Below are 27,162 nucleotides of genomic sequence, written 5' to 3'. Positions count from 1 at the left end.
AGGTATCGATACTGGGGTAACTTAGCAGATTCCAGTAGCCATTTTTTGTACCAATACTCATGGGAGTATCAGATCAAATTTTAGTATTGATACCTTTGATGGTATCGATACCTTAACTTGGGAGTATTGATACTGGTCCAGCAGTATCGATACCAATCACTCATTTTCAACTTGATTTAACCTTAAGGCATCGATACCCAATGGTGTTTATCGATACCCTCGTTCATTTTTGGCAAGAAATCCAATATATTTTATGAGCCAAATAAGGTTTCCCAAAGGCTTTAATTGCTCTAAAATAATACTTTAACTGGTAATAATAATATTTCTTAATCACATTATAATTGAGATCAGCTAAGGGGATATAAAACTAGTCTTGTTTGAATACTCGGGAAACGATCCAAACACCCGGGTTACTTTAGAAGTGAAGTATCGAATAAAATAATCAGTTCTAATATCCTTAGGTAGTGCGCAAGGCACTTTAAATTGACTAACTAGGGCGCAAGGTTTGCCACTCTCAAGGGGTGTGTTAGTCAACGGTGTTGTGTCCGGTGTAGAGATTTCGAGCCCATATTCTTGGTGGAATAGAGGGGTGTGTGAGCTCCAAGATACAAAACCCTCAGTCGCACCATGATGTCTACCATAGAGTAGAGAATGTAGTATATTAGTATACTCACTAATGCACTATACTTGATAGCTTGAGCATTCTACTGAATACATTTAGTATGATTTAGTTGTTAGTGTGACACTGGGCTAGTTAGCTCAACGTTTAGAATTTGTTTCCTTATGCAGGTTAGTAGAGGAGCAGTCAAGGAGTCTTTTGAGCAGTTGAGATCCAGACCAAGTGTAGCAAAGTACTTCTCGAGTCCTTTTTTATAGAGCATTTATATTTATGGACCCTTGTACTTGTTGAGTCGTAACTTTTTTAAAACAATGGTTTGTATATTTTAAATTATTATTTCTGGGAGCTCCTGATGTAAATTGTTTTATATAAACGTGGTCGATTTATTTCATTACGAGCACTTTCAGGAAAATCATTTCAATTAATAATTTTTTTTGTTAGCCACTCGGTGGTTCTGTGTAGAATTCAAATCAGTCGACAGTGTGTCGTACTGGTTTAGAGTGTTACATGTTTGATTACAAGATTCTCAAATCCCACATTGTTACATATAACAATGTTCAAATATTTATATATAGACTTTTAATTATATACTCATTGAGTAATTTAAGATAAAACTTATCTTTAAATAAATATTATATAAAAAAATAATTATAAATGAATGTTATTTTTTAATTAATCATTGTGATCTATTGACTAACTAATCTGGATCGGGTCCATTCACAAACACTAGGATTCAAACCCCTGACCTTACTTAAGAATCTAGTATCTCATCCCACTAGACCAACTAGTTGTTGGTAAATGAATGTTATTTTAATAAATAAAAAAATCGGATATATTTGGATAAAGTGGATTAAAAGTTCTCAACGACATCTAATTAAAAAGCCCTATACAAACTCTTACCAATGAATGAATGTAAGAATAAGGAATCAAGTGTCAAATATATATAGACTGGTGAGGATGTTGAAATTAATCATAAGTTTATATAGGAATTTGTTATTATGTTGAAATTGATTTAGATTAACTTCAAAAGAGAGTAATTAAGAACACTTAATCGAGACTTTAATGTTTTTCATTAACTTTTTATTTTATTTTGATTGACATCAGTTACAAATGCTTGTATATTATGTTAATTTAATCTTGATTCAACACATAATTTATACATTCAATAAATGATGTGAATTATTTTATGTCAATCAGACTGCTAATGATTTAATGACCCAAGGATCAAAAACCAAATTCAGTAAGTTTTAATGATTAAATTAAAACACTTTATAATTCAGTTATCAACACAAGATAGATGCTAACGTTTAGTGACCAATGACTATTATTGCTTTTCTCTTTTGATGATTCGACTATCAAAAGTTCTAAGATGATCATTTGACAAATTATAGATTTCATTTTTTTTTATCCATTTCCGAAGTCAGTAACCGAAGATGATGTGATAATCTCTTAAATTAGTAAAATAACATATTTGATCCTTAAAATTTACATATTGTGTCAATTTGATCTTATTTAATATTTTATTCTCAAACTTTACACATTTATCAATTTAGTCTTAAGAAAATTTACATTGTATCGACTCGATTCTAATTTAATATTTAATCCTTAAATTTCACCGGCTGTATAGATTTGATCATAATTTAATATTTTTTATCTTAAAATTTACATGATTTAGGGAGGGTTTCAAACATGATATACATATAAAAGAGATCCCCTTAACGCTAGCAGCTACAATTTATGAGAAAAGAGAAGGGATTGCAATGCTAAGTTCCAAACTTAGACTTGTTATGAGAAATGAGATTGCAATGCTAACATGTACTAAGAAAAGAAGCGTTTTAATTCATTCTCCATAAAAGCAACCTTCACAATACCTTACTTCCCCCTTTAAACTCATTCTTTCCTTTATCACTAAGTTTAGCATCATATCCCCCAAGAAAATACGTTCCATTCATCCCTACTTAATATAATGTATTCCAAACACCTCTTGTGTTTCCATTTTCTATAGGAAGATCATCGAAGCTCTTGAAAAAAAAAATATCTTCAAACCCTATGCTTCAAGAGTGAATTCCAGGAAGAAAAAGGAATTAAAAAGAAAGGAGAGAAATCATGAGTGCAGATTGGGGACCAGTGTTCGTCGCGGTAGGCTTGTTCATCCTCTTATCGCCGGGGTTGCTGTTCCAGCTGCCGTCGAGGACTCGAGTGATAGAGTTCGGAAACATGTGCACAAGTGGGATAGCCATCCTAATTCATGCCATAATATACTTCTGCATAATCACCGTCTTGGTCATTGCAATTGGTATTCACGTGCATCTCGAGTAATCGATCATTGCCATTGGTTTCATCCTCTTTCTATTCTCGACCAATTTTTTTTCATCTCTAACACAAGTACTTTTTGATGGAAAATCTCGACCAACATAATAATTTGTTAGCAATAATTAATATTAGCTACTAGAATATTTTCAACAGACTTTCTTGTCATTAAAAGGGCTTTCCATTTTTGTTTCTTTCAACTCTTATCTTTCTTTAGTCTTTTTTTCATTTTTTGTTGATATTAAGCCATTATTTGGGCTATATTTGTTATTTTTATCTTGTAATTTTGAGTGTTTTATCGTCCTGAGAAAAAGAATTTTAGTAAAGAGGACGAGTTTATATAAATATATAATTGTTATATGAATCAGATTATGATTGTCTAGGTTGTGAATAAAATAAATTAAATAATTATTATTTGAGATAATTAAAATATTGTACAATAGACTTACTCTTTATGTAAGACACTATAGATGTGGTATTATCAAATTGCACAATCATATTTTATGGTGTTCATTTTTATATGTCGTTTAATGCTTCAAATTGTTAGTACTTCACACACTTTATCATATGTTCCAACTCAAGCGGTAACTGATATCATAAATCGAATATAAATACAACAAAAAGGATCGATTATAAATTGAAAGTCTTATAAAATTGATTCAATATCAGTCAATAGTTCGACTTTTTAAATCTTCATAATTATTTTATTAACTTCTAGCTCAAAATGTCATATTTTTTTAGCGAAAAATTATGAATTTAAAACATATGAATAGTTGGGTGACCATTTTATAACTTTTAATAGTCAGATGACTTAATAAAGCAACACCCTTTAGTCGGGAGACCATTTTACAACTTTTAATAATCGAGAGACTCAACAAAGAAACTTCCTATAGTTGATAGATCATTTGTGTACTTTATCCTTTAAAATTTTACAAAATATTTAACTAAAATTTCTTCAATCATATTGTGATATGTGTTACAAACTGATTAAAGAATTAAATTTATTGAATTAAATTCATACAAATACGTAAGGGAATAAAAATTATAATTGTAAAGATTTACTTAACTATCAGATTATCATTTTCATTAAATGTTAATCGTCACTTACTTGATGAATAGCATTTTAATAGTTTAATTGGAAAAAGCTTTAGTTTAACGGTCAAAATAGATTAGACCTCATAATTTAGCGAGTATTTGAAACGTTTACCCCATATACTTTTAGAAGTCTCACTTACTTTTTTAGGAAAGAATTTTGCAAACCTAGTGTAATAATATTCACGTAAAAAATATTCTGAAATATATCGTTGATAGAAAAATATTTGGGGATCTATGATAATTATTATAATATTTTGAAATTCGTAACGGGAAGGTGACAAGTTCTAATAAAATATATTTTGCTATATGACAAATTTTAATAAAATGAAATAGAGTAAAGTATATAAATAATCCTTGAACTTTTAGAACGTTTGCATTTTGGTCACTCAACTTTTGAAACTTACAATACAGTCATTGAACTTTTAATTCGTTTTTAGTGAGGTTCATATTTTTCCTCCTGTTAGTTTTTGCTAACTTGGTACTTAACTCCGTTAACCCCTTCTTATTCTTATTCTTCTCTTCTTCCTCCTCCTCCTTCTCAAGTCGTGTCATCACCGTTCACCTCAACTTTGGTCAACGGTGGCTCACACCGTCATCACTATCGCCACCGACGTCGCCTCTCAACCATGCCCCGACCCTCGATTCATATTGACCGTCCACTATTCGTCCCAAATCGCGAAAAGATCGTTCGAACACCCATCCTCGATCTCCGTTATCAATCACTGGTGATCGTCACTGTCGGTACCAGTAGGAGCACCACTCATTCTGACCGAAACCCCGTTAGCCACTCGCTGAGACTCACACCTGTTTGCCATGGAGAGGGCCCTGAATCTCGTCAAAAAAAAAACCCAACACCTTTTTTTGTTTTCATCAATTTTCGACAGATGAGGTTGTCTGTTCGCTACACTTCCACCACTGTTGGAGTCCTCACATTGTTCCGCCCAAAACTCAGTCAGTCGTGTCACCGTCGTTGGGGTTTTCGAACAGAGATCGAGGATGGGTGTTCAAACGGTCTTTTCGCAACTTGAGATGAACGGTGGACGGTGAGTATGAATTGAGGGTCGGGGTGTGGTCAATAAACAATGTCGGTGACTATGGTGATGACAGTGTGAGCCACTGATGACCAGAGGTAGGGTGAATGACGATGACACAGTTTGAGAAGAAAAAGAGGAAGGGAGTTAACATAGTTAAGTGTCACGTCAATAAAAACTAACGGGAGATAACGACAAGGACCTTATTGAAAATGAACAAAAATTCGATGATTGTATTACAAATTTTAGAAGTAAGGTGACCAAAATACAAACGTTCTAAAAATTCGAAGACTACTTATATATTTTTGGACATTTTATCCAAAAAATATATATTTTATTAGAACTCATCACCATTACATAATGAGTTCCAATAAAAATTAGAGAAAATCGCCTCAGTGACCAAAAATGCCTTATAATATACGATTTTAACCAACTTTTTCCGGATTTGCCAAAATGACCAACAAAATCGCAATGCGATCGCTAATTCGCATCGCGATCTCCATTATAGCAAATTCGCGTTGCGATAGTTGGAAATCGCGTTGCGATGGTCTACAGTGTCGTTGCGATTTTCCCAATTCGCAATGCGAAAAAGTAAATCGCAACGCGAATTGGGAAAATCGCAAACTTACTATCGCAATGCGATAATACAAAATCGCAACGAGATACTGACTTTCGCAACGCGATAATACATAATCGCAATGCGATTTTCAAAGCGCCATTAGTATCTTGGCCAAGTATTTTATTTTTAAATTCCAAACACGAATATTAATTTATTGGAACACTGAACCGTCCACAGTATATCCCGTAATCGCAACTCATAACCTAAAACCTAAAATCACAACTCAGTCCCATCTCCATCTCTCACTCTCTCACCTATCTCCGACAAAATCCGTCCTCATCTCCGGCGAAATCCGTCTATCTCCATCTCTCAGAGCCACCCTCACAATCAGAAATGGAAAATCAACCAAATCAACCAACGAGGGTTAGTTTTTTTAATTATTTTCTTTTTGAAATTTTTGCATTATTATTAGGTTTTTCATATTGAAATTGATGATAAGTTTACTGGTAATTTCAATAATAGATTAACCATTTCACTTAGATTGCTTATTATTAACCGAGAATCGCAACGCGAAATGAAAATCGCAACGCGATTTTAGTTTCGCGTTGCGATTCTCTCGTTGTGATAGTCAAATTCGCGTTGCGATAGTCAAATTCGCGTTGCGATAGTCATTTTCGTGTTGCGATTTTCATTTTTAGAAACTATTCTTCTTCTGCAAATTGAAACTTGAATGAATTGCATTACTTCAACCAAAAAACAAAGACAAATAAGAAATTCACAGTGTTGCAAATTTAAGTTTGAAGAATAAACTACTACTCTTTATGTTTATTATTGTTTTTGGTATATCTTCACAGTGTAGTTTTTGGTATATCTAACTTAGTATGTTTATTGTTTTTGTAGAACTTTTATTCGGCTCAATTAACCTTAAGAAATAAAGTCAGCCTGGCCAAAACAATTGCGTCGAAGCTTTCACCTGCACAAAGAAAAATGTTTGAGGATACTTGCTTCGGGCCATGGCTGAAAGTACAACATCCCGGTGGAGATGCGATGTTGACACACCTATTTCTTCAAACCATGACTAGGGATCTACCAGATACTATACAACGTCGTGATGAAGAGATATGGTTTGATTTTCCACCGGCGTATACGTGTTTTGGGCGGGAGGAGTTTTGCTTAATCATCGGTCTACGCTTCGGACACGATGATGTAGGTCGGTACACTAGACATATTACCCACCCATCATGGTTATCCCGGGTTTTTCCTGAGCTGGAGAGGCCGAATCTACACGTGGAAGACCTGACGATATTATTGAATAAGAAAGATGGTTTTACTCGGATGGATGACGTCGACGTTGTCCGAGTATGCCTTCTAATTCTTTTGCATGCCGGCTTTTTAGGAAGAGAGGCCAGACAACCTATTCCAAATGATCTAATCAAATTGGTAGAAGACCTAAATGCGTGGAACCTGTTTCCGTGGGGCTCGTATTTATGGAAAGCTACATGGAATAAGTTATCGTCTGCCTTGGATGATCGAAAAAGTTTGCATGGCGATGGTTCCAAATACACTTTGACAGGCTTTATTTGGGCCTTTAAGGTAAGAATTTTTATATAATGTTTCCAAAATTATAAGTAATTATTTAACAATTACTAATGTTTGTTATTATATTGTTTGTAGATTTGGATATTTGAGGCCTTTTCCGCCATGAAGACATATGCAATAAAAACTTCAAATAATATTCCCAGGGCTATTTCCTGGAAGAGGAAACGGACCTTGCAATGGGAAGATTTACTACGGTATACGACAATAAATAATGTAAGTTAACATAAATACTACCATATGTTTATAAACAAGTTATTACTAGTACACGTTTAACTTTGTTTGAGCTTTTATATTGTTAGGAGGCCAACACTCCTCTACAGAGGCTGACACCCACGGAAGCTGAGCTTGCCACTGATTGGTGGCAAGCTAGTAAGCGTTTTTTTGATGGAACGGTTGATGAACAGCCTCCACTTCGGGAGCCATCACCTCGCCCAAAGCTATCACCTCACCCAGAGCCATCATCTGATCGACCCGGCTATACACCTCCACAACGACAACCATCACCTATTCTGTCACATCATCGAGCCTCTTCTCCACCATCACCGCAAGATAGGTGACGGGCAAAGATGCCACGACGTTTATCTCCCTGTTCTCCACCTCCACCTCAACGGGATGAGTTAGGGGAGTTACGTGATGAGGTCAATGCCTTGCGTGAGGAGGTCGGTACTTTACGCAAAGACGATGGTGCATGGCGTGTTGAGGTGTCTACATTACGCGGTAAGGTAGCCGCTCTACGTGAGATGGTAGTATCGTTGCAGAATGAGATTCATACTCTACGCAACGAGGTAAGTTTAAGATTTTTCATACTCGTAATTCATTCGGTTGCTGCTAATACTGCTAAACTGTTTTTATTAGTATTTGTTTTTGGTTTTGTTTTTGTCTTTTGGTTGAAGTAATGCAATCCATTCAAGTTTCAATTTGCATAAGAAGAATAGTTTACTTTCGCAACACGAAAATGACTATCGCAACGCGGAAATGGCTATCGCAATGCGAAATGAAAATCGCAACGACAAAATCGCAACGCGAAATGAAAATCGCAATGCGATTTGTGTTTCGCGTTGCGATTTTGTCGTTGCGATTTCATTTCGCATTGCGATTTTGTCGTTGCGATTTTCATTTCGCATTGCGATAGCCATTTCCGCGTTGCGATAGTCATTTTCGTGTTGCAAAAGTAAACTATTCTTCTTCTGGAATGTTTATATATGTTGTCCTTTTAAATGTTTATATAAGTGCTTACTTCTGGAATGTTATCTGAGCATTTTGTGAACTATGATAGAATAATGACTTGGGTGAATACAATGCTAGTTTGAAACATATTTGTCTTTGTTTAATATCATGTCTGTTTATTTACTGATTTATGTATTAATTTTTTTTAGCAGCCCGATAAGGTGGATGCTTTACGTCGGGTTTTCCTTGCACGACGGAGTTCACGCATCAGACGGCGTGGACGTGTTATTACGTCTCCGTTCACCCCAATGGTGCGAAGACTCCGCAAGAAGAAGCCCGACTCACCGGTCATCCCTCAAGAGTCCCCTCCAATCGTTCAAGAGGCCCCTATCCTCCCTCAAGATTCCCCCCCCACCGTTCAAGAGGCCACTGTCATCGTTGAAGAGGTTCCTCCCACCATTCCAGAGCCCGATTCATATGGGGTAATATATCGAAGTATTGAGAAACCCCCACCGGTATCGGACATGATGGATGAGAGTTGGCTCTCGTATGAGTTACCGGCTAGTACCCTTCCGGTATCTGAAGTGGAGAGGAGACAACTACCGGAAACAATTATGGATAATACCCTTTGGGCTAAGACCGCAGTTGATTTTTATCTACATGAGCGGAGCCAAGGGTGTTACACTAACATCAGCAAACTCAACGATGAAATGTGTTTGTTGCTTGATCGGTCTTGGTGGGGTGTGCTATTAGGGGTTGAAGACAGTGGCTATTTGGATGGGGAGGTAAGTCTTATATTTGTCTTATATATGATTTTGATTAATTTGTTTAAAAATTAATGTTATTCACTAATATATGTATTTTTTTGTAAAACAGCATATCGATGCGTGGGTGTCACGTCTACTAATAATAAGGAAGCTTAGGAAAAATAAAAAAAAATTCGCTATATACAATAATGCCGGCGGCTTTTCACGCAGTTCACTTGAAGAATCAACGAGATGAATCATTTTCGTTGGGCAATGGACAAGCTAAACTTTATCCTGCATGGTGGGAGGTCGATAAGGTTAGTGTTTATTTTTTAAATTTTTTAAAGGTGTTCATAAATAAGTGCGCAAATAAATGAATTATTACTTATGATTGCAGGTGTTTATCCCTGTTTTGGAACGTCTTCACTGGCTTCTCGTCCAACTTCAGCTCCCATCCCTGAAGATAATAGTGTATGACAGCATGATCAATTACATATCACTGTCTGATTTGAGAGATATGTTCAAGGGATGGAGCTCTCATTTGGCTAAATTCTTGGATGGGATTAATTATTGGACTCATTCTGGACACAAGAAGCCAAAGAAGTTCAATGTCACAGTTGTCAGAGACGAGACCGCGCCACAGTAATCGCCGGGAGCCAGAGAGGATTGTGGTCCTCTCGTATGCCTTTGCTTGGCGCGTTTGACGACGGGAAGCACATAGTTTTTACCTCCCACCAATAGAGATAGAGCTGCAGTAGGCTTGTGGTTTCGGCATTATATGGCTAGAGCAATATATTCGAGACGCTGCCTACCTGCATCCGCGTTATGAAAGTGTCCATTGTTAATTGGTAAGTCAAATGCAAGTTTTGTTAACATATATACTTCTTTTGGTTTTAAAATGTTTGGTTAAGTACCTAGAATTCAATAATTTGCTGTTTGTAGGTTTTAGATGTGTAGGAAGTCTTATTTGAGCAAATGTTTGGTTTCTGCATGTTAATCCTTAAGTGAGCTGCGTGAAATGGATGTACGGGGTCACAAAGTTGTTGATTCATTGATTCAATAATTGATGAAGAAATAAAAATTATTATTATTTTTGATTGTTTAATTGATTTGTAAAAGATGATTTGTAAATGTTGATTTGTTATATTGATGTGTACATAATTCTTATTTGTGTTGAAATGTAATAGTTGATTTGTTGATTTTCAATCTGTATTATGTTGAAGGCAAAACAGACTATCGCAACACAAAACTGACTATCGCAACGAGAGAATCGCAATGCGAAATGAAAATCGCAATGCGAAATGAAAATCGCAACGAGAAAATCGCAACGAGAAAATCGCAATGCGATTTTCATTTCGCATTGCGATTTTGTCGTTGCGATAGCCATTTCGCGTTGCGATAGTCAAATGAATGTCTAATAAGTGATAACAACTGAACAGATCATAGCAATGTTCAAACTCAAGTTACTAATACATGCCTAACTGAAAATGTTAAAAGTGCACACATAAAATACACATAATGCAAGTTTTGTTAACATATATACTCATATTTCATTTCGCATTGCGATTCTGTCGTTGCGATTTGCATTTCGCATTGCGATGGTCAAATGATTGCCTTTCGCAACGCGATTCTGACTTTCGCAACGCGATTCTGACTTTCGCAACGAGATAATACAGAATCGCAATGCGAGTTTCAAAGTTCGCAACAGGTTTTAGTTTCGCAAGCCAAATTTTTTGTGTATATATCTACGCAGCAGCAACAACTCATAACCTAAATCCCTAAATCGCAACTCATTCCATCTCCATCTATCAATCTCTCCGGCGACATCCGTTCCTATATCCAACGACATCCTTCCCCATCCGGCAACAGGTCTTAGTTTCGCATCTCGTTTGTTTAGTAAATTAATTTACAACCATGAAATCATCTAATGTTGATCATGTTTGGATAGATTTATGTTTTGGAGGGTCATGGGAGAATGTTCATGGTGTTTTACAATATATGCCTTTACCCATGAATCTTCAACTAAAACTGTCATTAAAGAAGTTAACTTATGAAACTCTAATGTTACGTGTTTCAAAGAAATTGAATTTAGAGCCCCTAAGTGGATTTAGGCTATCTTATCAGAGAAATGGTAAAGTTTATTTGTTAACCGACAATGAAGATGTTGAACGATTCATTGCTTACATTAATGTTTCAAGTGATGATGTTACATTGTATGTTGTTGAACCTAGAAGTAGTATTGTTGGGTCAGTAGCGGGTAGTAATCAACTAAGTGGGTCTCAAAACCCACAACCTTTCTCTAATCCAAATCCAAATCAACTTTCAGCACCAAATTCCGGTTTTCGTATTGACCAATTAGACGATGATGAGCCAAGAGAAAAAATTGTGAGTACTAGTCAGTATTCAAAATTTGATCTTGGTCAATACCCGGACTTTGATATTGGTCAATACTCGGATTTTGATGATGTTTCAGAAGAAGAAACAGACCCTGCGTGTAATGATTTTGATATTGGTCAATACCCGAATTTTGATGATGAAACACCCGTTGCCGAGGAAGATGTTGTTGATGATAATGAGGAGGAAGTTACGACTGTGAATGAACATGTTGAACATCCATTCTGTAATTCATATAATCCTGAAGAAGAAAAAGAAGAAGAAAAAGTCCCCGAAGAAAAGAAAATGCCACGGGAGTATAACTGGAATATGCCAGAATTACTTCAGCTACCGGAAGAAGAGTTGGCAAAGAAAGCAGTTGATTGTTACACAAAAGTTATTCGTATCAAGAAAGATGATTGTTTTTATACAAAGGAAGACTTGAAGATAGCTTTGTATACGAAATGTGTGGAAGATGGCTATCAACTAAAAGTTAACAAATCAAGCAAAGATCGTTTCGGAACAAGGTGTATGATTGACAAAAACTGTACGTGGCGTATGATTGCAAAGAGGATAAAAGATTGCGAAATGTTTCAAGTTAGGACTTTTATTGATAAACATACATGTTCAAGAACCCAAGTTTTTCCTAACCATAGACAGGCAAACAAAAAGGTTTTGTGTGGTTTTCTGGCTGAGTTAATGTTTTTGAATGGCAGGGTATATCGGGGACATGAAATTATGACTGACATGAATGCTCGGTTCAAGATTAGTATATCATATTCTCAAGCTTGGAGAGCCAAATGTTATGCCTTGGAATTATTGAGGGGGTCGCCAGAAGCATCGTTTGCCCAACTGCCGGCTTATTGTCACAATTTAAAGCTAAAAAATCCTGGGTCGGTAACTCATATCAAAACAGATAGAGATGGACGCTTTGAGTTGTTGTTTATTGCCATTGGTACTGCGGTTAGTAAATCAATATAATTCTGTTGACTCATTTCTGTTAGTTACATGCATTTCATATTTAAATGATTATATTTCTTGTGTATATTATTTTGTAGATTCGTTCGTTTATTACTTGCATGCGCCCAGTTATTATAGTTGACGGAGCACATTTGAAAGGTCGATACCTTGGAGTAAACTTATTAGCAGTAGCCATGGATGCTAACAATGGGATATTGCCAATAGCTTACGGGGTTGGCAAATCTGAAACCTCTGATTTATGGACATGGTTTATGGGGCATCTTAGGGATTGCATAGGTCCTATTAGCAATCTGACAATCATATCCAATAGGGCAAACTCAATTGACAACGCTGTTAGAAGGTGTTTCCCAGATTCTTTCCATGGACTTTGTGGTGTTCATTTGTATAGAAATCTAAAATCAAGGTCTGCTGGTATAAAAAAGCACAAATGGATATACTGGAAGGCTGTAAAGGCTTATCGGGAAGTGGATTTCAATAAGCATATAAACTGTTTAAGACGTGTTTTGCCTCAGTGTGCTCAAACACTAGAAGATGTCGGGTTTGAAAGATGGTCAAGAGTATATCAACTTGGAGCAAGATATGGTTTCATGACGTCTAATAGTGCAGAATCAATCAACGCTCTAAGTCGTCATTCCCGGAAATTACCCATTACTATGTTAATGGAGTTTTTTCGAGCCTCTATTCAACAGTGGTACTACAAGAAAAGAAACCATGCAGGTATTATTTCTTTGAATTCGTAACTTATCATATATTTTACTAAGTATTATTTATTTAAATTTACAGGAACATTGGAACATCGTGTTACACCATGGACTGAAAAAAAGATAACGAAACGTGTTGTGAAGTCAACGTCATGGAGAGTTGAACCATGTTCAAACACTTTGTTTGAAGTACTGGATAATAACTTAAATGGGCTTGTCGATCTAAATGCAAGGACGTGTAGTTGTATGAAATGGCAAACATCTGGTTATCCATGTTGCCATGTTATAAAAGTTGCTCTTCATCTAAACCAAGATGATTCAAGCACATACGCTATGGATTGCTACACTACAGAAGTATATCGACAGACTTATGCCGAGATTGTCTACCCTATTCCGCATCCTTCTGAGTGGGACATACCAGATGACTTACAAATAGTTTTGCCACCAGCCATGGACAGAAGGCTACCTGGCCGACCAAAAAGTCACGATCGTATACCGTCTAAGGGTGAAGAGAATAAGAGATCGACATGTAGTCGGTTCAAGGAAAGTGGTCATACAAGGTTGACATGTGGATCACCAGTGCCATCACAATCATCTTTTCCTCTACCAAAATATGGATCATCATCAAAATCCAAAGCTCATATGGTGTCAATAAAAAGGCAATCAAAATCGCAATCATCTTTAAAATCCCAATCACAACTGGCTTCACCTTTTGGGACTGTTAACTTAGGTGATTTTTAAATGCAAACGTTGTATTATGTAGATTTTATGTGTGAACTTTTAACATTTTCAGTTAGGCATGTATTAGTAACTTGAGTTTGAAAATTGCTATGATCTGTTCAGTTGTTATCACTTAATAGGCAATCATCTTAATGTCTATCGCAACGCGGAAATTACTATCGCAATGCGAAATGAAAATCGCAACGAGAGAATCGCAATGTGAAATGAAAATCGCAACGCTAATTTCGCAATGCGAAATGAAAATCGCAACGAGGGAATCGCAATGCGAAATGAAAATCGCAACGTGAATTTAATTTCGCGTTGCGATTTTCATTTCGCGTTGCGATTCTCTCATTGCGATTTTCATTTCGCATTGCGATAGTACTTTTTGCCTTCAACATAATGCAGATTGAAATCAACAAAATCAACCATTACATTTCAATCAATTAAACAAGCACAAATAAGAATTATGTTAACATCAATTAAACAAATCAACTTTTACAAATCACCTTTTATAAATCAATTAAACAATCAAAAAATAAGCAATAATTATTAGAGAAAATAACACTTCTACTATTGAATCAACTTTTGCAGCCATACATCATTTTCACGCAGCTCACTTCTGAGATTAACCTGCATAAACCAAACATTTGCTCAAACAACACTTTCTACACATCTAAAACCTACAAACAACAAATTATTGAATTCTAGGTACTTAACCAAACATTTTCAAACCACAAGCCTATAAACATACCAATTGTTTATGGACATTTTTATAACGCGGATGCAGGTAGGCAGCGTCTCGTATATATCGATCTATCCATATAATGTCGAAACCACAAGCCTACTGCAGCTCTATCTATATCTGTGGGAGGTAGATACTTTATACTTCCTGTGATCAAACGGTCCAACGCCAAGCATACGAGAGGACCACAATCCCCTCTGGGTCCTTTCGTTTGTTGTGGTGTGGTCTCGTCTCTGCTAACTGTAATATTGAGCTTCTTTGGCTTCTTGTTTCCAGAACGAGTCCAATAATTTATCGCATCCAAGAATTTAGCCAAATAAGAGTTCCATCCCTTAATAATATCTCTTAAATCAGCCAATGATATGTAATTTATCATGTTGTCATATACTATTGCCTTAAGGGATGGGATCTGAAGCTCGACGAGAAGCCAATGGTTACGTTCCAAAACAGGGATAAACACCTGCAATCATAAGTAATAATTCATTCATTTGCGCACTTATTTATGAATACCTTTAAACTCAATCTAAAATAAACACTAACCTTATCGACCTCCCACCATGCAGGATAAAGTTTAGCTTGTCCATTGCCCAACGCAAATGATTCATCTCGTTGATTCTTCAAGTGAACAGCGTTAAAAGACGTCGGCATAATTGTATATCGTGTATTTCTTTTATTTTCCTTAAGTTTCCTAATTATTAGAAGACGTGACACCCACGCATCGATATGCTGTTTTACAAAAAAAGACATATATTAGTAACTTACATAAATTTACAAAAAAATAATCAAATTAAAATATAAGAAAAATATAAGACTTACCCCTCCATCGAAATAGCCATTGTCTTCGACCCCTAATAATACGCCTCACCAAGACCGATCAAGCAACAAATAGATATCATCATTGAGCTTGCATATGTCAGTGAAACACCCCTGGCTTCGCTCATGTAGATAAAAATCAATTGCGGTCTTAGCCCAAAGGGTGTTATCCAGAATTGTGTCCGGTAGTTGCTCCCTCTCCACTTCAGATACCGGTATGGTACTGGCCGGTAACTCATACGAGAGCCAACTTGAATCCATCATGTCCGGCACGTCAGAGGGTTTATCAAGAATCCTACATATAACGCCATGTGAATCGGGCTCTTGAATGGTGGGAGGGACCTCTTCAACGATGACAGTGGCCTCTTCAATGATAGGAGTAGACTCTTGAGGGATGACAGTGGCCTCTTGAATGGTGGGAGGGGACTCTCGAGGAATGATAGGGGCCTCTTCAACGATAGGAGTGGACTCTTGAGGGATGACAGGCGAGTCGAGCTTCTTCTTGCGGTGTCTTCGCACTATTGGGGTATACGGAGACTTAATAGCACGTGCACGCCGTCTGATGCGTGAACTCTGTCGTGCAAGAAAAACCCGACGTAAAGCATCCACCTTATCGGTCCGCTAAATAATTAAATACAAATATCAGTAAATAAACGGACATGATATTTAAACAGTGAAAACAAAGACAAATATATTTCAAAACTTCAACCAAAAGACAAAACAAAGACAAATACTAACTTCACAGTGTTAAAGAATACACAGTTTAGCAGAATTGGCAGCAACCAAATAAATTTACTTCAACCAAAAGACAAAACAAAAAGACAAATACTAACTTCACAGTGTTAATAAACAGTTTAGCAGTATTGGCAGCAACCGAATAAATTTACTAAGCAATCTAAGTGAAATGTTTAATTTAAGTGAAATTACGAGTAAATTTATCATCAAGTTAAATATGGAAAATCTTAAACTTACCTCGTTGCGTAGAGTATGAACCTCATTCTGTAACGATACTACCATCTCACTTAGAGCGGCAACCTCACCACGTAAAGTAGACACCTCCACACGCCATGCACCATCGTTATCGCGTAGAGTACCGATCTCCTCACGCAAGGCATTGACCTCCACACGCCATGCACCATCGTTATCGCGTAGAGTACCGATCTCCCCACGCAAGGCATTGACCTCATCACGTAACTCCCTTGACTCATCCCGTGGAGGTGGAGAACAGGGAGATAGAAGTCGTGGCATCTTTGACGGTCGCCTATCATGAGGTGATGGTGGAGAAGAGGCTCGATGATGTGACGGGATAGGTGATGGCTCTCGTTGTAGAGGTGTATAGTCGGGTCGATCAAGTGATGGCTCTGGGTGAGGTTATGGCTCTCGAAGTGGAGGAAGTGGAGGCTGCTCATCATTCGTGCCATCAAGAAAACGCTGACTAGCTTGCCACCAATCAGTGGCAAGCTCAGCCTCCGTGGGTGTCAGTCTCATTAATGGAATGTTGGCCTCCTAAAAATATAAAAACTCAAACAAAGTTAAACGTCTACTATTAATAACTTGTTTATATATGATAGTATTTGTGTTAACTTACATTATTTATTGTCGCATATGGTATTAAGTCTTCCCAATCCAACAGACGTTTCCTCTTCCAGTAAATAGCCCTGGGAATATCATTTGAAGTTTTTATTGCATATGTCTTCATGGCGGGAAAGGCCTCGAATATCCAAATCTACAAACAATATAATAACAAACATTAGTAATTGTTAAATAATTAATTATAATTTTGAAAACATTATATAGAAATTCTTACCTTAAAGGCCCAAACAAAGCCTGACAAAGTGTATTTCGACCCATCGCCCCGCAAACTTTTGCGGTCATCAAAGGCAGACGACAACTTAGTCCAGGTAGCTTTCCATATATACGAACCCCACGGAAACAGATTCCATGCATTTAGGTCCTCTACCAATAATATTAGCTCCTGAGGAATAGGTTGTCTGGCCTCTCTGCCTAAAAAGCCGGCATACAAAAGTAGTAGAAGGCATACTCGGACAACATCGACGTCATTCATCCGAGTAAAACCATCTTTCTTATTAAACAATTTCTTCATGTCGTCGACGTGTAAGTTCGGCTTCTCTATTGACTCATCAGGAAAAACCCTGGATAACCATGATGGGCGGGTGATATGACGAGTGTACCGGCCTACATCATCGTGTCCGAATCGTAGACCAGTGATTAAGCAGAACTCCTTCCGCCCAAAACAAGTATACGCTGGTGGAAAATGAAACCATATCTCTTCCTCACCACGTTGTATACTGTCGGGTAGATCTCTAGTCATGGTCTGAAGCCACAAATGGGTCAAATTAGCATCTCCACCCGGATGTTGTACTCTCAGCCATGGCCCGAAGCAGGTTTCCTCAAACAATTTTCTTTGTGCAGGTGAAAGCTTCGAAGCAATTGTAGTGGCTAGGCTAACTTTATTCCTTAATGTCAATGAAGCCGAAAAAAATTTCTACAAAAACAATAAACATACCAAGTTAGATATACCAAAAACTACACTGTCAAGATATACCAAAAACAATAAACATAAATAGTAGTTTATTCTTGAAACTAAAATTTGCAACACTGTTTTGTCTTTTGGTTGAAATGAAAATCGCAACGAGATAAAGAGAATCGCAACGCAAAATGACTATCGCAACGAGAGAATCGCAACGCGAAATGAAAATCACAACGCGAAATAAAAATCGCAACGCGAAATGAAAATCGCAACGAGAGAATCGCAACGCGAAATGAAAATCGCAATGCGATTTTGGTTTCGCGTTGCGTTTTTTATTTCGCGTTGCGATTCTCTCGTTGCGATAATTATTTCCGCGTTGCGATTTTCATTCTCGAAACTATTCTTCTTCTGCATTACTTCAACCAAAAGACAAAACAAAGACAAATACTAACTTCACAGGCTAAACAGTTTAGCAGTATTGGCAGCAATCGAATGAATTTAATAAGAAATCTAAGTGAAATGGCTAATCTATTATTAAAATTACCAATAAACTTATCATCAATCTCAATATGAAAAACCTAAAATAATGCAAAAATTTCAAAATAAAAATAAAAAAAACTAACCCTCGGAGGTTGATTTTCCATTTCTGAATGATTGTGAGGGATTTTTGACTGTGAATGGTTGTGAGGGATTTCGCCGGCGATGGGGACGGAAATCTTCGGAGATGAGGACGGATTTCGCCGTAGAGAGTGAGAGATGGAGATGGGACTGAGTGTTATGATTTTGGGTTTGAGGTTATGAGTTGCGATTACTGTAGACGGTTCAGTTTCCGATTTATTAAGAAAAAATTCGTGTTTGGAATTTGAAAAAAAAATACGCGTTAATACGAATGGCGCTATGTAAATCGCGTTGCGAAAGTCAGAATCGCGTTGCGAAAGTCAGTATCTCGTTGCGATTTTGTATTATCGCATTGCGATAGTCAGTATCGCATTGCGATTTTCCCAATTCGCGTTGCGATTTACTTATTCGCATTGCGAATTGGGAAAATCGCAACGACACTGTAGACCATCGCAACGCGATTTCCAACTATCGCAACGCGAAATGCAACGCGAATTTGCGATAATGGAGATCGCGTTGCGAATTAGCGATCGCATTGCGATTTTGTTGGTCATTTTGGCAAATCCGGAAAAAGTTGGTTAAAATCGTATATTATAAGGCATTTTTGGTCACATGGACGATTTTCTCTAAAAAATTATATATATTATTAAAAATGCTCACCACGAATTTCAAAACATTATAATAAATACTATAAATCCAAAAATAAATTTAAAAATATTATATTTTATTAATTATCTTGCATATATTATCCGCATATTTTGGCAAAGAATTCCACTTATAATAGATCCATAGATCTAAAAGTTTTCCGAACTTTCTTCCGAAGACCAGAGCAAAACCAGAAGAAAAGAAATGGACGCAATTGATTCAGTTTTCGATCCGCTAAGAGAATTCGCTAAGGATAGTGTTCGTCTTGTCAAGAAATGCCACAAGCCCGATCAAAAAGGTTACTCATTTCTCCTCTCTGTTTTTCCCTATTATTGGGTTTTATTGATCGATAAGAATTCTGATTGAAAGATTCGTTCCCCCCCCCCCCCAGAATTCACGAAGGTGGCGTTTCGTACAGCGATCGGATTCGTGGTCATGGGATTCGTAGGGTTTTTCGTCAAGCTCATCTTCATCCCCATCAACAACATTATTGTTGGATCTGGTTAGGTGCGGCTGGATTCTTTCCATTTCAATTTTATTTTTCATGTACTTTGTTGGTTTATTGTATTATTACTTGTTATTGATGTGATATTGATCTTAACATATTCAAAAAAATTAGAGCTCTTAAAACCCCCAATATCTGAATTTTACTGAAAATCTGGTTGTTGATTACTCTAGGAAAATGGAATTTGCCTGTAAATTGTAGGCATTTAACTAGTGGGGAGATCTTGAAAACTGAGTTAGTTTTCTGAATCTGATGTGTCATTTTATTTATGAATCCTTGTTTGGCATCTCAGTGGTATTATCATGTAGAAACAAGAATGAAACGATTTTGATGCTTAAGCTCGTCTTTATATTTTGATTTTGTCTTCCTTGAGGGATATTGTACTCAACTGATCAATGCAATTGCTTTTTTTTTAACACATGTTGCTGCAAAATGGTTGTTAAACCAATTTTTCTTCCACTAGTAAGCAATAGCGTGGTTGAAACTTGCATTTTAGATAATATAATGAAAAAAGGCCGAGACTGTCTTCTAGATGGGCAGTTATTATGTTACACTAATTAGGGTATGAATGTTGGGTATGTGTATATGTTTGACATGGATATGTTGAATTTTCCCCCCCAAAGTTCTTTTGTTGTTTAAAAAATTCCTTGGAGAGTCATTTGCCCATACTCTTATCTGAAATGTGTCGGACATGGATTGATTTCTCAGTTTTTTTTTGTTCTTGCTGTTAACTAAGGATTAAATGATGATAACCGAATAATGGTAGCTAAACAAACTGATACACTGACATTTATTTCTCTACTTTTAATGCAACTAAGCGCCCATCTACAACCATCTTCGTTTATGAATTATTGCGTTAAATTTCGCCATGTTTCTTCTGTACTCATGTTTTGATCTTTTTACCGACTTGCAGGAAGCACGAGAATTGGTATGATTTCTCAGCATCAGGGCAAAAGATAGATTTACATAATCTGAGTTCATAAAGTAATTCAAACTCAGACATGGGGTTCTCTAGTTATCTTTATATTCAATTTTGTTGCAGATGATTTTTGTTTTAGTATTGTAATACTCCTGTTGAAAAAAAAACCACAATCTGTTGCCACTTTTGGTCAATTTTTTATCATTGTCCTCTGGACTGTATTTCCTGGTACTCTCAAATCATATCTTTCCAAAGAGTCAATCATATAACTTTTTTACTTAAAAAAAGTTTAGATATCTAATTAGATAAAATAAATTTAGGTAACAAATTGTAATTTAAATATCTAATTAGATAAAAATAAATTTAGGTACCAAATTATACAATGTACTTAAGTTTAACCACCAAACTATAACCCTAATTTCAATTGTTCATTAAATTTTTGAAAATTCTAACTTTATTTTAAATTAGATTTTAAACTTTTAAACATTTTAGTTTCATTCCCAAACTTTAATATATTAATTACATCTTTTGTTAATAAAACTGCTAATAATAATTATCAAGTAAAAACTTATATGTATTGTTAACAATTAATGTTAAAATGTCTTTTATAATTGGCAAAAATTTTCCAATAATGTATTTATTTTCTGAGTGGGTACATAATTATTTTATTTAAATCTAATATTAATTATTATATAATACAAATTAATACTTACATTATAATTGATAATTTTATTCTCAAACATAAATAAAATGGACTGTTAACTACAAAGAGGGACATTTAAAAAAAATAAGATACAAAGGCAGGCAAAGCAAGTTATAACATAACCAAACCCTAAAAATCCTCGTCCATCTTGAACTCGTGGGTGCCGCCATTACCGCTCAAACTGGACATGACGGACGCTTTCTGGTACTCGCCAACTCTTTTCTCGAAGAAATTGGTTTTCCCTTGCAACGAAATCAGTTCCATCCAATCGAAAGGATTTACAACATTGTATGTTTTCCCGTACCCTAACGCTCCCAACAACCGATCCGCTACAAACTCGATGTACTGACTCATCAAATCGCCGTTCATCCCTACTAACGCACAGGGCAGAGCGTCGCACACAAATTCTCGCTCTATATCAACAGCCTCTCTTACTATCCCCTTCACCCGCTCTTCGCTCAGCTTTGACCGGAGGAGATCATACAGCAAGCAAGCAAAATCGCAGTGCAGGCCCTCATCTCGCGAGATTAACTCGTTGGAGAAAGTTAATCCAGGCATTAACCCGCGCTTTTTCAACCAAAATATGGCGCAGAAACTTCCAGAGAAAAAGATACCCTCAATGCAAGCAAAAGCGATCAACCGCTCGGCGAAAGTTTCTCCACCGTTGATCCATTTCATAGCCCACTGGGCTTTTTTAGCCACGCACGGCACCGTTTCAATGGCGCGGAAGAGGCGTCTCTTTTCCTCGGAATCTTTGATGTAAGTCTCGAGCAGCAGACTGTACATCTCGGAGTGGATATTTTCGATGGCGATCTGGAAACCATAGAAAGCACGCGCCTCGGAGATTTGGACCTCTTTCATGAACCGAACGGCAAGGTTTTCAAGGACGATTCCATCGGAGGCCGCAAAAAAGGCGAGAACGTGTGTGATGAAGTGGCGCTCGTCAGCGGAGAGAGTTTCCCAGTGACGGAGATCAGAAGATAAATCGACTTCCTCGGCAGTCCAAAACGATGCTTCGGCTTTCTTGTACATTTCCCATACTTGATGGTATTGGATCGGGAACATACAGAACCGGTCTGGGTTCTCGGCCAGTAGTGGCTCTTCTGGAATTGAAGGCATTTTGGATGGGCGATTTGGGAAAATGATAAGAGGAATTAGAGGATTTCTTAAGAAGTGATTTTGTGATTAATTTGGTGGAGGGGTAGAGGGCATTTATAGGCCAAAAATGAGCGCGGGATTTTGAAAATAAAGAAATTGGGAGAAACTTGCCGAGGAAGAATAAACCGCGGAGGAGGATAATTTTGGAATTTTGACGTAATGAGTCTACGTGTGGCATTGTGATTGGATAATGAAAAATAATTTCGATGGAGGGGATAACGGTCGAGCGTACAATGGAAGCTTTTGATGCGAAAATATTTATATTTTGGAAGTTGGCGGGGAGTATTAATGGCGCCGTTCAACTATTTGATAATCTTTTTGGAGTTTTGAAAGTTTGAATTTAAACGTAGTTTGCAAAGTGGGAATGTCTCAGGAAAGGCGGGTTAATATACGGCTAATATACAGCATTACCGGATACATTAAAATGTATTTAATAAATTCGGTTTAGCGGTACCTATTATGTTGACAACTAATAATGTTTTAGGTAGAAAATATGAAAAACTATTAAAAAAATTTGGTAACCGGTAAACTTTGGTTATCGGTAAGTATCTATCCTTTTTATAAAAGTGTCCATACTTTTAACATATCAAGTAAATTTTACCGGTTTTGTCATAATGAATCTGGTTTTGTCATATTTTTACCTGTTATATTGTAAATTATCTATCCTTTTTATAAAAGTGTCCATACTTATTTCACTGTGAAAATATATTTATTATTATCTTTAGTTAATATTGTTAAATTTAAAATCTAAATAATATTTTATAAAATATCAAAACAATCAAATAATTTTTTGTGTAAATGAAATTATTAAATTAATATTGTAGGTGGAAAACATGAAACACTATTAAAAAAATTGAAACATAAATTACATAACTTTCAAAAAAGTATATATCATTTTTATAAAAGTGTCCATACTTATTTCACTGTTGAAAACATATTTATTATTATATTTGGTTAATATTGTTAAATTTAAATTCTAAATAATATTTTATAAAATATCAAAACAATCAAATAAAATTTTGTGTAAATTAAATTATTAAATTAATATTGTAGGTGGAAAACATAAAACACTATTAAATAAATTGAAACATAAATTACATAACTTTAAAAGCAGTTTTAAATCCTAAAAAGTGTCGATACTTTTAAGAAATATATCGATCCAAAACGATATACCAGGTAAAATATAATAAAACCGGTAACAAAATGATAAAACCGGTAAAATTAAAAGTGTCGATACGTTATATAAGGATCGACACTTTGTGAATTTAAAAGAGAAGCAGTTATAGCGCCTATAATGTGTCGATACTTTAAAAAAAATATCGATCCACAACGATATAACAGGTAAAAATATGATAAAACCGGTATCAAAATGATAAAAACGGTAAAATGATACCGGATATATTGAAAGTGTCGATACTTTCGTAAGTACGTGTAATAAATTATCGACACTTTCAAAGAAATAGGTAATTATCCTTTCGAAAGTATCGACACCTGACATAAAAGTATCGACACTTTTGTATTTGTATCGATTAAATATAAATAACATATCCGATGAAAATATAAGCTAAATATCCTCTGAAAATAGATAGAACGGACGAGTTTTTGAAATCGAAGAGTAATTGTTGCTGCATTTCAGAAGGCGTTTCTAAAGCGAAGTTTGTTTGTTTGTTGCTGCAGTCGAATCGAAAAGTATGTTGTCGAAACCCTAATTTTTTATTATTACAGTAATCGCGATAGGGTTTTTTATGTGTTGTTTGGGGTTTTGGAGTAAGGAAGCATTTGGGACCGATTGCAGGTAGAAATAGATATTCAAGGAAAACGATAAATGTCGATACTTTTATTAAATATTATAGGTAGAAAATGATATTATAGGTTGTATAAATGTGCCGACACATTTTGGTGTGGCCATTCAAATTCTTTTGAAGAAAACCGTTTTACCACAAGAGTAGTTATCTATATTTGTATATTGAAAAGTGTATGTAACAAAATAATTTGATTTGCGTAAACTGATATATGAAGGAAAAATGGAGTCAATGGGTTGGAAAATTGTTGGTGGAGCAGATGACTTTGAAATTGAGGCCGAGACTCGAAAGCAACCAAAGGGTGGATATATGTACTTCTAGTAAGTATCAATGTCTTTTTGTTATTATTGTTGAAATGGTAATTGGATTAAAGTATCGATAAACTTTAAATTGATTACAAATTTTAAATGTTAACAGTATGGCCGAATGCAAAAGGATGAAGGGAGATGGCACACAGAGCGGTTCGGTATGTAAAATGAAATTGACATTGAGTAGTATTAGTATTTAGTGTTAATGTATTGATTAAGAAACGTTTATGTTTAATATTAGGTGAAAAAAGATGTGAGGTCCAAATGGAATTCAATGAGTGATGCTGAAAAGGAACCTTACATCACACAGTCAAGGAATGATAGTAAAGAATACAAAGAACGGAGGAAAGCACATGAAAATAAGGTATTCATTAAACTTGTAAATACGTTGATACAAAATATATAAGAACTATAACATTATATATTGTTAAAAAATGTAGGAAGTTTCGACAAGATGCAGCATTAAAAGGGTGAATTTATTAATTAAACACCTTAAGGAGAAGGGTCAGTTGAATGTGCTGGGAGAAATAGGTTTTGGATCGTTGATCGGAGTAAGGGATCGACCTATTCGGAGGGAATTGTGTCGATCCTTGATGGCACAATTTGACGTCAGTCAATGTATGGCTAAGTATGGTGATTATTCATTCCCTCTGGGGGTATCGACTGCTGCAGCCGTATTGGGGGTACAAAACAAAGGCAAAAGTGTTATAGAAGTCTGTAGGAGTAAGAACTGGAAAGCACTTGCCTCCAAATATGGTTTGAATCATAAGGTGACATATACTGAAGTTGAAGAGGATATCAAAAGTGGATCTTACTTGGGGGATGAGCTGAAGGCCCGAGTTCTATTGTACCTTGTCGGTATATTTCTTTGTCCAACGGGTGATACGTCAACGAACAAGGAATATATGAAGCTCATTTGCGATGAAGGCTTGAAGGGTGAATTCAATTGGGCTGAATATATCCATTCGAGATTGATTGAATCAATTATCACCTTTAAAAAGGGCAGCCAGAGATACCTCAAAGGGTGCATAGCAATCTTAGAGGTAAATGAGTTGAATCACTTTTTTGTGTTTTTATATAAAAATTCTAATTTTATTATAAATGCAGGTTGCACTGTTCGATTTTTGGTCGGGCTGTGAGGCAGTGCCGGCTTATGAAAGAACCGGAGTGGCACGCATCCGTGCATGGGGGAAGGAAGAGGTGGTTAGAGTGATGGTGAAGTTGAAGTTGGATAGAGGGAAGAAGCAAGAAATGGTAATAAATGTAATTAAATAATATTAAGAATATAATCAATGTCTTAATATTGTAATTTAATTTTTTGAAGGTTATTGGCAAGGATGTAGAGGAGGCAGTGGAGGCAGAGGAGAAGAAAGGAGGGATGGTTGTATTGGGGGATGAAGGTGAGTGGGACGACGGTGAAGCAAAACAGAGTAACTTCGACATTTTGATGTCTGAATTGGCTGATATCAAAAAAATCCAATTTGAAATCATGCAAAGACAATCAAGAGTCGAAGAGAAACTTGATCAAGTCGTAGAGAAACTCGAGAGGCATAAGGGGGTAGTGGAAGGAAAAATAGATGGAGTGGTGAAAGAAGTAGAGGTGTTGAGGGGTGAAGTGGTGAAAGAAGTTTCGGTGTTAAGGGGTGATATTAAGATGGTGACGGGAGAAAAATTTGAGGGAGTGGTGAAGGAGGTTGTTGATTTGAGGAGTGAACTTACGGGGGTGAAGGGGGTGGTTGATAAATACTCGGATGAAGGAGCTCAATTGAAGGGTGAAATAAAAGATATGAAGAGCTATGTAGAAAAAAAGTACGATGAACTGAAAAAATATGAAGAAGAAAAGAGGGAGGAGGAAGAAGAAGAGATGGAAGAAATGAGGAGGAAGGAGAGGCCCAATGTGCTTTATACACCGGAGAGTGTCATAGCAGCAGTTTTGGATTCGGAATGTCCTGCACCCCAGAAGAAGAAGCAGAAGGTAAGTTTAATAAAAGAATACTTAATTTGATTTTTATTATGTTGTTGTGACAAAAATTTGTATGCAAAATTGTAGGTTGAAAAAGCAGACATTCCAACCGGAATTGATGACATCGAAGCTGCAATTTGTGATTATTTATGGAATAGCGAGTTAGAATCGGGGTAAGTGAAATATATTGTTTTGTGAGTGATATTTAAATATTTCATGACAAGATATTAATCCTAATGATTCATACAGATATTCTGTAATATCAATGGGAAATCAATTCGCTACTGTATACGACGTTGCAACGTTGAAGCCTACAGAATGGGTTGGCGGTGTGGTAAGTAGAAAGTAGAAAATAAATAAAACTTATTGAATATGTTCTGATTGTGTAATTAATTTTGTTAGGTTATCGATTTGCTCGCCTGGACCATATGCTACGATTCTCAAAAGTCACACCGGAGGATTGGCTACCTTCCATACCTCTTAGTGGTGAGTTAAATTAATAAATATTGAAAAGTAGTGTTATAGACGGTAAATTAATAATGTTTGTTGCGTAATTACAGCAACAGGCGTTGGAAGCCAACAATAAAGAAA

General features: G+C 36.1%; 3 protein-coding genes across 4 annotated transcripts; 2 read left to right on the top strand and 1 right to left on the bottom strand.

Annotated features, from left to right (window-relative positions):
• Positions 1-578: 578 nt before the first annotated feature.
• Positions 579-20,831, top strand: LOC120185612 (protein transport protein Sec61 subunit gamma-like). 2 transcript variants are annotated; one of them, XM_039189788.1, is made up of 5 exons: positions 579-589; positions 10,084-10,086; positions 19,416-19,511; positions 19,605-19,720; positions 20,632-20,831. In XM_039189788.1, the coding sequence occupies exons 3-4, from the start codon at positions 19,418-19,420 to the stop codon at positions 19,718-19,720; spliced, it is 210 nt and encodes a 69-aa protein (XP_039045719.1). In that variant the 5' UTR covers positions 579-589; positions 10,084-10,086; positions 19,416-19,417; the 3' UTR covers positions 20,632-20,831. The 2 variants fall into 2 exon arrangements, with proteins under 2 accessions (XP_039045719.1, XP_039045718.1); XM_039189787.1 differs by lacking the exons at positions 579-589; positions 10,084-10,086 and having other exon boundaries at positions 19,344-19,511.
• Positions 2,645-2,969, top strand: LOC120185611. Its single transcript, XM_039189786.1, has one exon. It carries the CDS (start codon positions 2,726-2,728, stop codon positions 2,936-2,938), a length of 213 nt encoding a protein of 70 aa, XP_039045717.1. The 5' UTR covers positions 2,645-2,725; the 3' UTR covers positions 2,939-2,969.
• On the bottom strand, positions 18,385-22,525 carry LOC120185610 (ribonucleoside-diphosphate reductase small chain-like). Its single transcript, XM_039189785.1, has 3 exons — positions 21,459-22,525; positions 20,809-20,811; positions 18,385-18,397 (listed from the first exon to the last, which is right to left on the bottom strand). Exon 1 carries the CDS (start codon positions 22,457-22,459, stop codon positions 21,470-21,472), a length of 990 nt encoding a protein of 329 aa, XP_039045716.1. The 5' UTR covers positions 22,460-22,525; the 3' UTR covers positions 18,385-18,397; positions 20,809-20,811; positions 21,459-21,469.
• Between the last annotated feature and the right edge of the window lie 4,637 nt (positions 22,526-27,162).

The sequence above is a fragment of the Hibiscus syriacus genome, unplaced genomic scaffold (assembly GCF_006381635.1).
Source record: "Hibiscus syriacus cultivar Baekdansim isolate YM2019G1 unplaced genomic scaffold, ASM638163v2 tig00113124_pilon, whole genome shotgun sequence".
Lineage (NCBI taxonomy): Eukaryota > Viridiplantae > Streptophyta > Magnoliopsida > Malvales > Malvaceae > Hibiscus > Hibiscus syriacus.
Note: the sequence above shows the minus strand (reverse complement) of the source record. Positions and strands in the feature narration are given on the sequence as shown.